The 18,587-nt window shown below is 38.9% G+C and overlaps 1 protein-coding gene across 1 annotated transcript in view; it reads left to right on the top strand.

The window, feature by feature from the left end:
• The window catches only part of RGSL1 (regulator of G protein signaling like 1), a 72,755-nt gene that overhangs the window by 16,933 nt on the left and 37,235 nt on the right, over positions 1-18,587 (top strand). Inside the window, exons 7-10 of the mRNA XM_041725526.1 lie at positions 5,963-6,025; positions 6,196-6,201; positions 6,444-6,660; positions 10,632-10,739. Coding sequence (XP_041581460.1) covers positions 5,963-6,025; positions 6,196-6,201; positions 6,444-6,660; positions 10,632-10,739 — 394 coding nt within the window. The remainder of the gene's footprint in view (positions 1-5,962; positions 6,026-6,195; positions 6,202-6,443; positions 6,661-10,631; positions 10,740-18,587) is intronic.

Genomic DNA, 18,587 nt, shown 5'->3' with positions numbered 1-18,587 from the left:
AAGTGGGTTATCCCAAAAGCACACAGCAGGTTAGTGGAGAAACCAGGAGGTCTTGGTTCTAAATCTAGCACAATTTCCAGTACATCTTAGTTATCCATAGCTGCACATCGAGTAGTGTAAGACCAAATCAATCCAGTGGGTACACAGCCAGAGCTCTTCTTTGCATAGTTCTTTAGTGGAAGGCCAGAGGCCCCACTTTTCTTTGTGTAAGTATTTGGAATTAGAGGCTTATACTGGGGCTGTGCTTCCTGGATTAGCAGATCCACACAGAAAAGCCCCCTGCCTGGACCTTGGTCTTCAGCGAAGATATTGATGGTATTTGTATTAGGTAAGACTAGTTATCACAGTTTCTCAGGTTAAAAATCTTGATATCATCCATGGCTTGCCCTTTTGTCTCATACCCATGTCTAGTCCTGTGAATCCTGTTGAATCCAGTTGGTTCAACCTTAAAAATATATGCAGAATCTGGCATTCTTCCCCTTCCCTGTTACAGCCACTCTTGTCCAAGCCCCATCCAGTGTTATCTGGGTTACTACAGTGGCCTCTTAACTGATGCCTATGGATTTGTCCTTGCAGATGACAAGAAGGCTCATTTCCACACTGGCAGGGTGATCTTGCAAAAGCATAAGTTGTGTAATTTAACTGAAAATAAGTAAAAGGAAGTAATTGGGGACGTTGAAAACAGATGGCTTTCTGTCTTCAGTAAAATCCAAGGTCCTTGCCCAAACTGACAAAGCCTACATAATCTCTCCTGGACACATCACTCCAGCCATGCCAGGTATATTGCCAGCTCAGTAGCAGTGCTCCCACTGTGTGTAGTGTGCAGATGCTCATGCAGCTGTGCCCCCACTCCTTCAGCTGTGTTTGCTCAAGTTATCTCAGTGAGGCCTTCCTTACCCACTTTATATAAAATTTCATCCCCACTCCCATTTTATTTTTCTTCTTAGTACTTATCATCATTATCCAGATCCAACATCCATTCTTACATACATACATACACTCTGTGTGAGGGTGTGTATAATACGTGTGTAATCCTTACAATGTACATATATGCATATGTGCATACCATATACATCTATTATGTATACATATGCTCATATTATTTTTCAGATATATAATATTACGTATCTATGTTTAACTTATTTTGCTTATTTTCTTTCTCCTTATGAGGGTGGGGATTTTCATGTTTTGTCAGTACTGTCTCCCCCAAATCTGGAACACTACCTTGGGGTATGGTATTCAGTGCTTGATAGTACAGATAGACATTAATACTCAATAGATGTTGGTTGAACCAATCAACCCAGTTAGCAATGGCCCCTCTTTTGGCATTGCCCAAGACTCTTTTTGCTTGTTGGAGACAAATAGATTCTATGAGAACTTGGATTTTCAACCATCTCTTCAACCAACTTCCAATTATCCAGTCAACCTTTGTAAAGTGCCAATAGCATGCCCGCTGATATGTTCATTTCCTGACTTCTGGCTCAACAATGTAGAAACACAGTCTACATGGAGGAGGAGGACAAGTTTTAAAAATTCTGGCTGTGTCATTGTTTGGCTATGTGGTCTTGAACAAACCCAAAGTCTAAATTCTTGAATTTCCCCAGGTCTTTTAGTCCTCATATATAAAATGAGAATTGGGACAAAATCATATTTGATCATATTTGTTGGATTTAATATGTTTATAGATACATTAACAATACTATAAAAGGAAATAGGTAGAGAGAAGTGGGTATGAATCTGGAAGACAGAACATCAGCTTAAAAATTTCCTTGGGTTCTAACCAAAGAGGGGAGGATTGAGAGAAGATACTGAAAATGGTGAGAGTAAGGGGTTCCATGAACACTGGAAAATATTTACTGTCTGGCCTCTTTTACACTGCTTTCAGGATGGGACAGAAGAGTTTAGCAAATTATGGACGAACTGAATTCTGAAGTAAACTCTGATACATTCTGATGAAAAATAATTATAGAAAAAATACATATATATTACAAATAGGTCAAATTTTAAAAAGTAATTATAGGTTAATAGGTCAAATTTTAAAAAGTAATTATAGGTTAAGATATTGTTTTATTATATTTATTAGTAGTAGTATTTTGCTACAAATCTGACTATTCTAACGGAAAATGTTCTATTAAGCATTGTTAAGATACCAATTAGATCATTTATTCACTAGTTATTAGAGTCATAAGTCTTTTAAACTAGAAGGAACCTTAGTAGGATACCCCTTTCACACATGTTTATTTATTATTCATATTTTATATATGTATTTAGAGATTATACATTGGTCAATCATATTGTATTACAGTATATATTGTTAGTATTCAATCACTGAGCTGAATTTCCTTAAGAATATACTTCACTCCAGTTCCCCAGTTCTGATGAAGTTTCTAAAACTTGTACTCTTAGACTCACCTTCTGGCAGCATGACTGAGGTGGTTTGTAAAACCAGTCTTACATTATTTAAAAAGTATTGTTGTTGACTCATTCCCTGCAAAATAATGCCTAGACTACTTAGCAAGCATTCAAGTCCCTCGTGAAATCCCAACCAACCTTCACTGCCACAACCCTTGCCACTACCTCACGCCTGAGCTCTTTGCAGAATGCTGCAGCTCACCCATGCTGGAGTACCCATCATTTCCAAACATGTCCTTTTCCACCTCTGTGCTTTTGCTTAAGTTATTCCTACTGCCTGGAATGCCCTTTACTCAACTTCCATATAATAAGCTCCTACTTATCCTACAAAATGCAAATTCTGGTTTAAATTTCCTTGCCTTTATTAATTCTTTCTGGATTTCCTGGACTCAAAACAAAAATAAATGATCCCACGTTTCTGCTCCCAGAGAACTTTGTTCACCTTTGTGTGGAGGCATGTGCTTTCCTGTGCTGCTCATCATGCTAGAAAGTGAGCTCCTTGAGAACAAGGTTTATAGCATATTGATCTGTGTATTCTCAGCCATTTGCATGTGCTTGGCAGATAAGAGGCCCTCAGAAACTATTTGTCAAATAAATGAATGAATGAAGGTGAGAGTACAAAAAAATAAACCTAGCTAGCACTAACTCTTAGGTTTTTTGTTGTTATTGTTACTTTCTGTTTGTTTTAATGTGATGAAAGAACCATGTGATCCTCTCAATAGATGCAGAGAAAGCATTTGACAAAATACAGCATCCATTCCTGATCAAAACTCTTCAGAGTGTAGGGATAGAGGGAACATTCCTCAGCATCTTAAAAGCCATCTATGAAAAGCCCACAGCAAATATCATTCTCAATGGGAAAACACTGGGAGCCTTTCCCCTAAGATCAGGAACGAGACAGGGATGTCCACTCTCACCACTGCTATTCAAAATAGTACTAGAAGTCCTAGCCTCAGCAATCAGACAACAAAAAGAGAAAAAAGGCATTCAAATTGGCAAAGAAGTCAAACTTTCCCTCTTCGCCGATGACATGATACTCTACATAGAAAACCCAAAAGCCTCCACCCCAAGATAGCTAGAACTCATACAGCAATTTGACAGTGTGGCAGGAAACAAAATCAATGCCCAGAAGTCAGTGGCATTTCTATACACTAACAATGAGACTGAAGAAAAAGAAATTAAGGAGTCAATCCCATTTACAATTGCACCAAAAGCATAAGATACCTAGGAATAAACCTAACCAAAGAAGTAAAGGATCTATACCCTCAAAACTATAGAACACTTTTGAAAGAAATTGAGGAAGACACAAAGAGATGGAAAAATATTCCATGCTCATGGATTGGAAGAATTAATATTGTGAAAATGTCAATGCTACCCAGGGCAATTTACACATTTAATGCAATCCCTACCAAAATACCATGGACTTTCTTCAGGGAGTTGGAACAAATCATCTTAAAATTTGTGTGGAATCAGAAAAGACCCCAAATAGCCAGGGGAATATTAAAAAAGAAAACCATAGCTGGGGGCATCACAATGCCAGATTTCAGGTTGTACTACAAAGCTGTGGTCATCAAGACAGTGTGGTACTGGCACAAAAACAGACACATAGATCAATGGAACAGGATAGAGAATCCAGAAGTGGACCCTCAACTTTATGGTGAACTAATATTCGACAAAGCAGGAAAGATTATCCACTGGAAAAAAGACAGTCTCTTCAATAAATGGTGCTGGGAAAATTGGACAGCCACATGCAGAACAATGAAACTGGACCATTCTCTTACACCATACACAAAGATAAACTCAAAATGGATGAAAGATCTAAATGTGAGACAAGATTCCATCAAAATCCTAGAGGAGAACACTGGCAACACTCTATTTGAACTTGGCCACAGTAATTTCTTGCAAGATACATTCATGAAGGCAAGAGAAACAAAAGCAAAAGTGCATTATTGGGACTTCATCAAGATAAGACCTGTGCAGAAGATACCACCAACAAAACTAAAAGACAACCTACAGAATGGGAGAAGATATTTGCAAATGACCTATCAGATAAAGGGCTAGTTTCCAAGATCTATGAAGAACTTATTAAAATCAACAGCAAAGAAACAAACAATCCAATCATTAAATGGGCAAAAGACATGAAGAGAAATCTCACAAAGGAAGACATGGACATGGCCAACATGCACATGAGAAAATGCTCTGCATCACTGGCCATCAAGGAAATACAAATCAAAACCACAATGAGATACCACCTCACACCAGTGAGAATGGGGAAAATTAACAAGACAGGAAACAAATGTTGGAGAGGATGTGGAGAAAAGGGAACCCTCTTGCACTGTTGGTGGGAATGTGAACTGGTGCAGCCACTCCGGAGAACTGTGTGGAGGTGCCTCAAAGAGTTAAAAATAGGTCTGTCCTACCACCCAGCAATTGCACTGCTGGGGATTTACCCCAAAGATACAGATGCAGTTAAATGCCGGGACACCTGCACCCCGATGTTTATAGCAGCAATGTCCACAATAGCCAAACTGTGGAAGGAGCCTCGGTATCCATCGAAAGATGAATGGATAAAGAAGATGTGGTCTATGTATACAATGGAATATTCCTCAGTCATCAGAAACGACAAATACCCACCATTTGCTTCGACGTGGATGGAACTGGAGGGTATTATGCTGAGTGAAATAAGTCAATCGGAGAAGGACAAACATTATATGGTCTCATTCATTTGGGGAATATAAAAAATAGTGAAAGGGAATAAAGGGGAAAGGAGAGAAAATGAGTGGGAAATATCAGAGAGGGAGACAGAACATGAGAGACTCCTAACTCTGGAAAACGAACAAGGGGTGGTGGAAAAGGAGGTGGGCGGGGGATGGCAGTGACTGGGTGACAGGCACTGAGGGGGGCACTTGATGGGATGAGCACTGGGTGTTATGCTATATGTTGGCAAATTGAACTCCAATTAAAAAAATAAAATTAAAAAAATATTCTTCAGAAGTGAGTAAGGTCTTGGAGTGTGAGATACTAAGAGAATACACTTTAAAAGAAGATCCTTAAAATAAAAAAGAAAGAAAGAAGAAAGAAAGAAAGAAAGAAAGAAAGAAAGAAAGAAAGAAAGAAAGAAAGAAAGAAAGGAAAGAAAGAAAGAAAAGAAAGAAAGAAAGAAAAGAAAGAAAGAAAGAAAGAAAGAAAGAAAGAAAGAAAGAAAGAAAGAAAGAAAGAAAGAAAGAAAGAAAGAAAGATCCTTGGTTTTTAGGACCATTTTGAGAATCAAATGAGATGGTACTTTATTTAGAAAAGAACAAGGGAGTACAAAGATGCCAAGTAATTGTCTTTCAGTAAATTGCTATTATTTTCTTAAATATCAACTACCATTCTCTGAGATTCAGAAGGAGACTGCACGAGCTGCCATATTCAGAGACACATAGATTGTCTTGTGGTTGAATCAGAGAATCCAGAATCTGCAGCCTGCTTTTCTCCCACATGAACACTGGCACAAGAGATGCAGCAAACAGCATCACCTTATAACACTTATGTCCTCTTTGGATTTCAGATGCTCAGCTCCTGGTATGATGAATTCCTGGATGAAGAGGACTACTGGTTTCTCATTTTTACAGTAGGAGGGACCTTGAGTTGGGGAGAAATCATGAGGTTGTGGGGAGAAAAAGAGTAACTGCTCCCTTAGAAGCCTTATTTGTCAAAGTAAATGAAATTTTTATTTTTCCTAGAGGCCACTAGGTGTTGACAAGGTCCCTGATGTTCTAAAGATAAACCTTAAGGAAAAAGACTCAAGTGCAATAGCTGATTTTGAAGAAGTCACATTCAAATAGAATTTCTTCCTTATAGAAATGGATTTAATTAGAAGAGGGTGGAGAGGTGGTGTGTAAAGGAGCAATGGTTCTTAACAAAATGAAAGCAATCAGCAGCATAAATGACATGTGACAAGGAGGCACAGGGGACTGGGCTGTTAAAAAATCTTGCTTCTGGTCTAGCTCCTATAGCAGGTGCTCTCTGCCCTCATCCTCTTCTCTTAGACCAAGTTCAGCAGCAGCAGATGGCATAAAAAAGGATCTATAAATAAAGAAGAGAACATTCTTCTTTATAAGAGGTGTGAGGAATCCCTGGAGTTAAGCCAGGGTTTGGCTAACATGGAGAAAATGGATTCTATGCAGTGGCAAAAGATAGCTACTGAGGACCTGAGACAATGCGGGTCTCTCCAGGTAGAACTGAACTCTCCAGTGTTCCAAGCAGGTAAGGGCAGTCACCATAATTTTTTGATCCTAATATATAGGCAACTGGGAAATATTAATATTTAACATTTAGTGAGTGTTTACTACATGTCAGCACTGTGCAATGCAAAGTTTACCTCATTTGATCTTCAAAATAACCTGTGAGGTAAGTACTGAGTAACTGAGGCACAGAGAAGATAATTGACCTTCCCAAGGTCACACAGTAAATGGCACGGCCAGGATTTCACTGACTGACTGGCCTCTTCTAGCTCTGAAGGGAGCCAGAGCACTGAAGTTTGGCCAGACTCATGTCCACCAAAGCATCACCTCAATTAAAGAATAATTCACTTTTGTACATCTGATAAGCATGGTCCCCCTTGCCACACTTCCTCCAGAGTCAGGTTCAAAGCATTTCTGTGAATATATTTTTAATAGCTACTGACCTCGCCCAACATAACACAGTAGCTGACTCACGGAGTAGAGAGGAGTGGTTGGGAGCACAAGGCTCTGCTGTCCCAGAGGTCTGGGTTATATCCTAGTTCTCCTGCTGACTGGAAACTTAAGTATTTAAGTATTTAAATGTATTTAACCTCTCGTTAAGCCCTAGTTTTCTCATCCTTAAAATGGGAATAATAATAATAGATTTGTTGTGAAGAAGCCCCCAGGTCACCTATGAAAGCAATCACCACAATGTTTGGCAACAGTAAAAGTCCATAATGTCAGGCATTAATATCCAAATTGAACCAAAAAAACTGAGGCAATCAGAGTACTGCAGCATTTCTTTTTTTTATAAATTTATTTTTTATTGGTGTTCAATTTGCCAACATATAGCATAACACCCATTGCTCATCCCGTCAAGTGCCCACCTCAGTGCCCATCACCCAGTCACCCCCACCCCCCCCCCACCCACCTCCCCTTCCACTACCCCTAGTTCGTTTCCCAGAGTTAGGAGTCTTTCATGTTCTGTCTCCCTTTCTGATATTTCCCACTTATTTTTTCTCCTTTCCCCTTTATTCCCTTTCACTATCTTTTATATTCCCCAAATGAATGAGACCATATAATGTTTGTCCTTCTCCGATTGACTTATTTCACTCAGCATAATACCCTCCAGTTCCATCCACGTCGAAGCAAATGGTGGGTATTTGTCATTTCTAATGGCTGAGTAATATTCCATTGTATACATAAACCACATCTTCTTTATCCATTCTTCTTTCGATGGACACCGAGGCTCCTTCCACAGTTTGGCTATTGCGGCCATTGCTGATAGAAACATCGGGGTGCAGGTGTCCCGGCGTTTCACTGCATCTATATCTTTGGGGTAAATCCCCAGCAGTGCAATTGCTGGGTCGTAGGGACAGGTCCTATTTTTAACTCTTTGAGGAACCTCCACACAGTTTTCCAGAGTGGCTGCACCAGTTCACATTCCCACCAACAGTGTAAGAGGGTTCCCTTTTCTCCACATCCTCTCCAACATTTGTGGTTTCCTGCCTTGTTAATTTTCTCCCATTCTCACTGGTGTGAGGTGGTATCTCATTGTGGTTTTGATTTGTATTGCCCTGATGGCCAGTGATGCAGAGCATTTTCTCATGTGCGTGTTGGCCATGTCTATGTCTTCCTCTGTGAGATTTCTGTTCATGTCTTTTGCCCATTTCATGATTGGATTGTTTCTTTGCTGTTGATTTTAATAAGTTCTTCATAGATCTTGGAAACTAGCCCTTTACCTGATAGGTCATTTGCAAATATCTTCTCCCATTCTGTAGGTTGTCTTTTAGTTTTGTTGACTGTATCCTTTGCTGTGCAAAAGCTTCTTATCTTGATGAAGTCCCAATAGTTCATTTTTGCTTTTGTTTCTCTTACCTTCATGGATGAATCTTGCAAGAAATTACTGTGGCCAAGTTCAAAAAGGGTGTTGCCTGTATTCTCCTCTAGGATTTTGATGGAATCTTGTCTCACATTTAGATCTTTCATCCATTTTGAGTTTATCTTTGTGTATGTGCAGCATTTCTTAAACTTCAACCCACAATAAACACATTTGACTTCAGGGAACATGTACTTGTAAATATGTGTGTGCATATATATGGGACAACATTTTCACAAAGCAATATTACCCTTATTATATAAGGTGATTTCCCCTAATATTCTCTATTCTATTTTGTAAAAGCTGACAATGACAGTTTTTTGACATATTATTGAGTCGTGACCTGCACTTTTAAAAACACAGAGGAGGAGTAAGCCAAAGCTTTGAAAATTCAATTCCACCACTCCCTTGCTCTGTGAGCCTCAGCGAGTCATCTCATCTCTTTGAGCCTCATTTCCTCAAGTATACAGTGAGGATAATGGCCCCTACTTGGTAGAATTGCTGAGGGTATTGAAGGCAATGCATTTACACTGCAAGCAGGTGCTCAATATATATTTGGTAGATTACACTAAAAATGTAACATTCTATTTTTTAAAGCTTTTATGGGCACTCCATATATAAAACAGGGTGCCTTAAATGCTTGCCTCTCAAGAGCCATGCTTGGGCATGAGTTATTTAAATCTAGCATGAACAAGTCCTCTGTTTCCTATCAGAGTTTCACCTTCTCATGCCACAACCTGTTCAAGAGAAAAGTGGAAGAAAGGATGGCTGATAAATTTCACCACACACATACTTGGCAATAGGCATGGTTGGTGGCCTTGGAGTGCCAGGGATGACCAGAAAGAGTGGGAATTACTTTCCATGAAGCTGCTTCTTCCCTCCCCCAACACACATCATTATTCCTCAACCACTGCCTTTTTGGAATGCAAGTCTGACCTGATAAGGTCCTCCTGTATATTTGCTCAACCCAGGGCCCTGACTCCCAGATGGACTGATGCCTCCACTCAGGATGCACCATAAACTCACAGAGCATCAGAGCTAGAATACTTCTCTCAGATTTCATATGGAGAAAATGAGTCTCTGAGAAGTGGAAAGACTTGGCCAAGGTTGCTTAATAAGGGAGGGATTGGTCCAGGACTAGAAATCTGGATCTATTGTAGGAATGATCTACTGCTCTTATAACTTAACAGCCAGATTCACCTGGCTGAGAGAGGAGAATGATAACAATGACAAAGCTGACATAAGGACAACTAATCTTTGTGGGTCCCTCCCCCAGCATTCCTTCTAGACTCCACCAATATAATCTTCAGAAAGTATTGGACTGCCTTGGGAGAGTTTCTGGAGAACTGTGTGCAATTAGACTTATTTTAAACCCCAGAACTCACAACATGATTGAGTGTTTTCACCTTGGTAGGAGGTAAGGTGCTGCTAATCTGTATCTATTGTCTAGTATATGACTAGAAGGAAGGCTGCCTCATCTTATTTTGGATACAAAAAGGTATTCCCTCTCAATTCATTATGTATAACTAGACATAACGTATGGCTATTTCTAGAAAAAATAATTTTCTCTCAAAGGACAATGATTTGCAACTATTAATGATATTCACATATATGAACTGTCAATTCTGAAAGTAATTCCCAAAGACAGGGCCAAGCAAGAGAGAACGTTCCTAGCATGTTATTTGCCATATACAATCCCTAAGTGTATCAAATTCTTTGAAGCAATAGCAGAATGTTTGGAATACATTTGCAATTCCTTCCCATAACAGATGGCTGCTTCAAAGGGGTCAATATTCATTTGGATAAATTACTTCTTGTATATGTGTTAAATATTAGTATTTCTTTCAAAACCATAACTCAGTTACCCCTGCATCCTTCAGGCAGAAAATCTCCATGGGTCAGGGGTCCCCAAGAAGGGCAGTGTTCTAACATTCTGGAGAGGAGGAAAAGCTATATTCCCTTACTTCTGATTTGGCCTGAGGAACTTATATTCCTTGTGTGAACATTTTATTAAAACATTCTTATCTTAGTTAAATAATATTTTAAAGGTAATATCCTCAATAAAATTGCATGAATCTTTGAGCCAAAGTGGACAATCAGGCTCTATTCCTTTTCTTTTTTTCCCTACTTGATAGACACAGAGAAAATGTCCTTTGAGGAACTCTGCTATAAGTATCCAAAGGTGGCCATACAGAGAATCAGTGATGACTACAAAATATATTGTGAAAAAGCACCTAAAACAGGTAAGTATTTACAACTCAAAGATAAATTGGAGACAATCAGGTAAGAGATTCTCCAACCTCAAGAAGCATAAGCCAAGAGAGGAACTGTGCTTCTTTTGAAATGAGGGATGGTCAGGGAAGAATTGCCATGTCTTTTTTCTCCTACACAGCCATAGAAGGGCATCCTCAAACTGACAGGCAATTATAAATGAATGAGGGTGGTGATGAAAATTGTTAATTCCTGCTTTCTCACTTAGTTATCACTCTGGGGTTTTAAATAATGCAGATATGTCTTCTACTGAGTTCATTAGAGTCGGAGATGTGTGGAAGGAGGTTTGTTGGTGTGTGTTCCTAGTATAAGGCCTTTAAAGAAATGAGGAAAGCAGAATTGGCAGAGGTAGATGTTGAACTGCAAGGCAGTTACAATAGACCTCAGCAGATCCCATAGAAGAAGCTCAAAAGCTAGGATGGCCTTTCAGAGTTGTCCCTTACTGAGACAAAGGACCTTTTTTTTTCTTTTCACTTTTACATTGACTCAAAAGGGATTTGGCTGACCAAGGGGAGGATACAACCTTGGGTCAGGCAACACCCTTTGGCTGAGGCAATGCCCAGAGGGGGTCTCAACTATGAGCTATCTGTATCCAATACTCCAGGTAGCTGGGAATGGGTGTGGTTAGATCCTAAAAGGAGGATCTGAGTTGTGCACCAGCCGTGCACCACAGCACCCTGTTGACTTTTTTTGTATGGAAACTTCACTCCATATTGGAATAGTTACCCCAGAATTCTGGTTGGTTTCTTTTTCCTAGGGAACTTATACTAGAAGAGCTCACTCACACTCCTAGAGCTTCTCTGGAGACCACACCGAATACTCTTCTTTACCCTTCTTGCTACCCATCCTAGAGTCCCTTTATTCTTAGATAGTGTCTCTGCTGGTCTTAGGGGACTTACCTGGGAGGATGACATACATTGTCATCCCTAAGGAGCCTAAGCTTCCTGATCATCGTGATTTTTCAGGCTATAGTTATTGCGTTTGACAATTTATCATCAAAATTGGGCAGTAGAATACTAAGAGTATTCCCAATGCCAAATTAATGCTCTGCTCCTGCTGTGTTACTGATGTTATAAGGGGGATGATAAGAGTCAATTACTCTGCCAGTACAGTAACTCCTTTGCTTGCCTGCTAGCCTCTTGGCCTAAGGAGCTTAAAGTGCTTACTGTGCCTACTGTGTCCCTAGTAGAAACATTCCCCTTCTGGGAACCAGGATCTCCAGACTGGCACTGTCCAGTACAGTACAGGATCCACTAGCATCATGTGGCCATTGAATACTTGAAATGTATCTGATACTAATAAATTACACAAAATACATTTTATCAAAATTAATTTCAACCTTTTATTTTATCTTTTTAATGTTACTACTAGAAAATTTAAAATTATATATGTGATTCATGTTATATTTCTTTTGGACAGCACTGGTATAGACCCACAGAACCTAAAATTGTAAGGATTAAAATTTTTCATAAGTATGGGGCTCCTGGGTGGCTCAGTTGGTTAAACATATGCCTTCAGCTCAGGTCATGATCCCAGGGTCCTGAGATGGAGCCCCTCATTGGGCTCCTTACTCAACAGGGAGCCTGCCCACTCCCTCTCCCTCTGCATGCTGTTACCCTTGCTTATGTTCTCTCTCTCTCTCTCTCTCTCTCTGTCAAAAAAATAAATAAAATTAAAAAAAAAAGAAATTTCCCTAAGTAAATCAATCATTGATATTGATGTTAAATGGGCCACCCCTACTTTTACTCCTTGTCCTCATAACCTGTGTATTCTTCTTATTGGGGACATCTTATAATGGTCTCCAGTTTATCCTCGTGGATGATGTCCCATTTCCCAAGATCATAAACAAGCTGGTTTCATAGCTGCACCTTCAAAGAATGGCTCCATTGCTGTACCGGGCCAGCAGCTATCATAGTTGATAGAACTAATGGATCCCATCATCATATGTCCATTGCCAACCTCACTTTAAGCATATCACTTGGTCAGAGGAAATGTTACATGGGATAGCATTCAGGTTTCTTGTAAGCTTCCTGATAGCAATGCTTACTGAGGCTTTGTAGCCAGGAATTCTTGTCAATTCCAGGCAAGATACATTGATACTCATTCCAGAGTTGAAGTGATCCAATGTCATCAATTTCTCACCAAGTGGGTTATTGGTTTTCTATGAGAGTTGTTTTTTTTCACCACATAGGTTTGATGTCTTAAGATTTTGACATATTTGCTTTTGATCATTTTTCAAAGAAATAACAAATTATAGAAACAATCAAAGCCCCTTTACATCTGTCCCTAATTTCAACCTCTAACCTCCCTCACTAGAGAAAATTCCTTCCATTTATTTTCTTATGCCTTTTATTTTATTTTTAAATATTTTATTTAATTGAATATTTTATTTAAATTCAATTTGCCAACATATAGTATAACAGCCAGGGCTCATCTCATCATGTGCCCTCCTTGATGCCATCACCCATTTACCCCATTCCCTGCCACCTCCCTTCTGCAACCCTCTGTTTGTTTCCCAGAGTTAAGAGTCTATTATGGTTTGTCTTCCTCTCTAATCTTTCCCCACTCAGTTTCCTTTCTTTCCCTTTTGGTCCCTTTCACTATTTCTTATATTCCATATGTGAGTGAAACCATTATGATAACTGTCTTTCTTCAGTTGACTTATTTCAGCATAATACCCTCTATTTCTATCCACAACAATGGAAATGGTAGGTATAAATCTTTTCCGATGGCTGAGTAATATGGCATTGTACATATATATACCACATATTCTTTATCCATTCATCTGTTGAAGGATATTGTGGCTCCTTCTGCAGCCTTCCTGGTTAAAGTATTCTTGGCATGGTTTTCTCATTTAGTACCCTGCATACATCATGCCAGCCCTTTCTGGCCTGCCAGGTCTCTGGGGATAGGTCTGCTGTTAATTTGAAATTTCTCACCATATAAGTTAGGAATCTCTTGTCCTGAGCTGCTTTCAGATTTCCTCTTTATCTCTGAAATTTGCAAGCTTTACTATTATATGTTGGGGTGCTGATCAGTTTTAGTTGATTTGGGGGGGCAGTCTTCTCTATCTCTTGGATATGAATGCCAGATTAGGGAAGTTCTCAGCTATGATTTGTTCAAACACGCTTTCTGATCCTCTCTCTCTCTATGTCCTTTGGAATCCCAATAAGATGAATGTTATTCTTTCTCAAACTATTAATTCTTGGAGTCTCTTCCCCTGGGCTCTTAGTTGTTTTTCTCTCTTTTCCTCACCTTGTCTTCTGTGTCACTCACTCTCTCTTCTGCCTAGCTGTTAGAGCATCCAGTCTAGACTGCATCCCAGTGAAAGCATTTTTAATTTCGGCCTGATTAGATCTCATCTCTGCAGTAATAGAATCTCTAGAGTCTTTTATGCTTTTTTCAAGAGCCACCAATAATTGTATGATTGTAATCCTGAATTCTATCTCTGGCATTTTACTTAAATCCATATCCATTAGATCTGTGGCAGAGAGTATTACTTCTGGTTCTTTCTTTTGTGGTGAATTCTTCCCTCTAGTCATTTTGTCCAGGGCAGAATGACTGTCTGAGTAAGCAGAGTAAAAAATATCAACCATGACCTGAGAAAAATATACCATAAACAATTCTGAAGAGGTCAGGGACCAGAAAATTTTAAAAGACTATGAAAGTGAAAAATGGATTTTAAAAAATAGTAAAAATTTAAAAAGGGAGAAGGGAGGAAATGAGGAGGGAGAGAGAATATAGTCTCACAGAGTGGACCAAGATGGTGATCCTCTTTGTTCTGAGTGTATTTTTGGTCTGTATGTTAGAAGGTACTAAATTCAAAAATTATAAAACAAAACAAAACAAAAACACCAAAAACTTATGTACATATAAAAATTTAATTGAATACAAAAAATTTAATTGAATATGTTGAAAGGAAGCCAACAATGAGGAATATATCTATGACATGTAATTGTAAAAACATGAAAGTCAAAAAGGAAAAAACTTAAGAACAAAGAGTTGATAAAATATTATAGTTAAGCAAGAAAAAAGAAAAAATATTGGAAATTTTTTACTCGAAAGATAAAGGAGTCTTAAGGAAAAAACTTCGAGGTCTATACACTATTTTCCCTCAGTCCTGAAGCTTTTCAGTGCTATTTGGTCAGTAAACTTGGTGTTCCCCTGTTCTTCCAGCTGGTCTTCTAGGGGAGAGGCTGCTGCACTGATTCCCAGGTGTCTCTGCCTGGGCGGAAGTGCCCCTTGCCAGGTGGACTGGTTCAGTGTAAGCTGTTTGTCCTGTGAGGTCTTTGTTCCCTGGGGACTGAGCCTTTCTAGGGCGAATGGTCTCCAGGGTGAAAGGAGGAAAAAAAATGGTGGCAGCCAGATCTCCAGCCCCAGAGCCAAGAGCTCCCAGCAGGTGCCAAACTATAGTCTCTTAGTGCGCACTGGCTCAGGTCCTCCTGGGGGTAGGTGGCGGGGGGCACTGGTTCGTACAATTTGAAGGGTGTCAGGAGGTGGGACAGCTTTCCCCAGCTTGGTATTCAGCGGCTTCATCTCTCCCAGAGGAAGCGGAGATAGCCTGCTTCTTCCGCTGCCTGGCTCTGGGGCAGAGAGCCTTCGCCTTTCAAATAAGTATATAACACTCATAAGTATTTTGTGTACTTTATGATAGCAAAATAATTTAATTCCTTCCTCCCAACCATTTTATCATTGAATACATTGCCACTATCATTTGAATACCTTGTTACTATTATTTGAATACATCATTACTATTTTTATTTTGAACAAACTATTACTCATTAGATCAACCAAGGAGAAGAAAAATAAAGGGTTTTGACTTTTCTTACTCATTCCCTTTTTGATCCTCTCCTTTTTTTTTTTTATGTAGATCCAAGTTTCCGACCTATATATTATTTTCCTTCTCTCTAGCAAATTTAACATTGCTTACGAGGCAGGTCTACTCGAAGAAATTCTTTCATTCCTTTTTTTTTCTTTTGAATGAGAAAGTATTTATTTCTAATTCACTTTTGAAGAATAATTTTGCAAGATAGAGAATTTTAGGCTGGTGGGGGGAATTTTTTATCAACACTTCAAATTTTTTATTCCACTCTCTTCTTGCTTGCATGGTTTGTGAAGAGAAGTCAGATGTAATTCTTATGTTTGCTTCTCTCTAGGTTAGATGTTTTATTTCCCCTTGGCTTCTTTTGGAATTTTTTTGTTATCTTTTTTTTTTTCACCTTTTCTGCTCTGTTCTCTGAGCTTTAGGGATCTGTGGGTTGGTGTTTGACATTAATTTGGAGGAAATCATCAGCCATTATTGTTTCAAATATATCTTATGTTTATCTCTTTTCATTCTAGGATTCACATTATACATGTGTTACACCTTCTATATAGTTCTCACACAATTTTTAGGTGTTTTGGTTTTGGTTTTGGGTTTTTTTCAGTCTCTTTGTGTTCTTTGTTTTTAAGTTTTAAAGGTTTCTATTGAGATATCTTCAAGTGCAGATATGTTTGCTCAGCTATTTCTAATCTATCAATGAGCCCACCATAGACATTCTTAATTTCTGTCAGTGGTTTGATCTCTAGCATTTCTTTTTGGTTCTTTCTTGGAGTTTCCATCTCTCTGCTTACTTTGCCCATTTGTTCATGCATGTTATCTACTTTATCTATTAGAGCCCTTAGCATATTAGTCATAGTTTTAAATTCCTAGTCTGATAATTCCAAAATCCCTGTCATGTTTGCTTCTTATGTTTGCTCTTCTCTTTAAATTATGGGGCTTTTTCCTTTTGGTATGCCTCATATTTTTTTGTCCTAATATCAGGACATGATGTACAAGGTAAAAGGAACTGCTGTAAATGGGCCATTAGTACTGTGGTGGTGAGGTGTGGGGGAGGGCAAGCATTCTATAGTCCTGGGTCTCAGTCTTTTAGTAAGCCTATGCCTCTAGACTGTGAACTTAAGAAAAATCAGGAAATTAACAATGATGTATTACTACATTTAATTTTCAGGCTATGTTCAAGTCTCACCAAATGTCTATTATCTGGAACAGTTCCTCAAATTTTCTGATTCTTATATCCTTGACATTTTTAAAAATTGCAAGGTTATTTTTATAGATGTCTCTCAATAAATTTGTCTGGTGTTTTCTCATGTTTAAACTTGGATTATCCATTCAGAAATATCATTGCAGTCCTTCTCAGTGCAGTAGGTGGTGCACCATTTTGCTTTTTTCCATTACTGGTAATATTTCCTTTAATCACTTAATTATATGGTGCCTCCTAGGATCTTCCCCTGTAAATTAGTTTTTCCCTTTTGTAATTAATAAACATTATGTGTGTGGAGGAGAGAGGATACTTTGAAATTATATAAATACCCCATTTTCTACCACACTTTTAATTTATTCATTTAGATATATAAATGATAGGTGATAGATAGATAGGCAGAGAGATTCATTGTTTACTGATATTATTTAATGGATTTCAATCTATTACTATGGTTACTTACTTTGATGTTAAAATTGTCTCCTATTTGGTCAGTGGCATACCATTCAAAGCTAGCATCTGTCTCCTCTTGACAGGTCTCTTGAGCATTGTCTTACTTTCTTATATGAGATATCTGTTCCAAGCTCATCTTGTACTCTCCCTACTCTAGCCCAGAATCAGCCATTTCTCTAAAGAGTGTGGTTCCTTCTCTTAGAGAATGATATTTAGGTTAGTTCATTGCTATTGAGATCACTGCAATCAAATCTTCTTAATGGACAGAACTCGAGAACATTGTGTTTGAATATATGTGTGTATGTATACACAGAGACACATTTATAGCTATATTTCTCCATATCTACATATAGAAAACCATGAAACCCCACCAATATCTATACTTCAATACATTTGAGTTTATTCTAGTTTTTTCCTTTTCCATAATTTTACGTCTCCTCTGACAATGAGAAAATTGACTCCCTTTGCCTTAAATGTATTTACGTATTTGATTAATTCTTTCTATGTAACTAATACCTTGTCTACACTGCCATTCTTGCTGATGCCCTCTTCCCCTTACCTGGGCCCAGCACCTTACACCAGGCCCTTTTCATGCATAGCACCCTCCTCACCTTGCTTGAATTGTAATACCATTTTTAGGATGCTTCTTCTTGAGGAAAATCTCCTCACTCTGTTCTGATGACCTGTGCCAGGATACTACTACATGTAGTCATTCCTCATTGCCACTGGGGCTCTGATTTCCTACACGTGGCCATCCTTCTTCCATGGAGAGGTTGGTCTTATTTTTCTCAGGCTCTGATGCTCCATACCAGGCTGCACCCATTTTCTATGTAGACTCTCTCTTCATCTTGCTTGGACTCTGTCACCCCATACCAGGTGACCCCTTAACATGGACATCCTCCAATCTGCTCAGGTTCTGATACCCTGTGGTAGGCCACACCTAATGAGAATATCTTCCTCATTTATTTTTTTAGATTTATTTATTTATTTATTTATTTATTTATTTATTTATTTATTTTAGAGAGAGAGAGAGTGCACATGGGGGGAGAGACAGAGAGGCCATAGACTCCCCACTGAGCATGGAGTAGATGCCAGGCTTGATCCCATGACCTCAAAATCACAACCTGAGCCAAAATCAAGAGTCAGATTCTCAACTGACTGAGCCACTCAGGTGTCCCTGTCTTTCTCATTCTATTCAAGTTTCCACACTTCATCCTGATCTGCTCCTTTGTGCCCCAATGTGGGTGCCCTTCTCACCCTAGTTGAACCCCAAATGCTGGGCCTCCCTTTATGTGGATGCCTCCTCATCCTGCCTGAGTTCTGAATTCTCCAATCCAAGTTGCCCTT

The sequence above is a fragment of the Vulpes lagopus genome, chromosome 1 (genome assembly GCF_018345385.1).
Source record: "Vulpes lagopus strain Blue_001 chromosome 1, ASM1834538v1, whole genome shotgun sequence".
NCBI classification, from domain to species: Eukaryota; Metazoa; Chordata; class Mammalia; order Carnivora; family Canidae; genus Vulpes; species Vulpes lagopus.
This window is presented reverse-complemented; position numbering and strand designations above follow the sequence as displayed.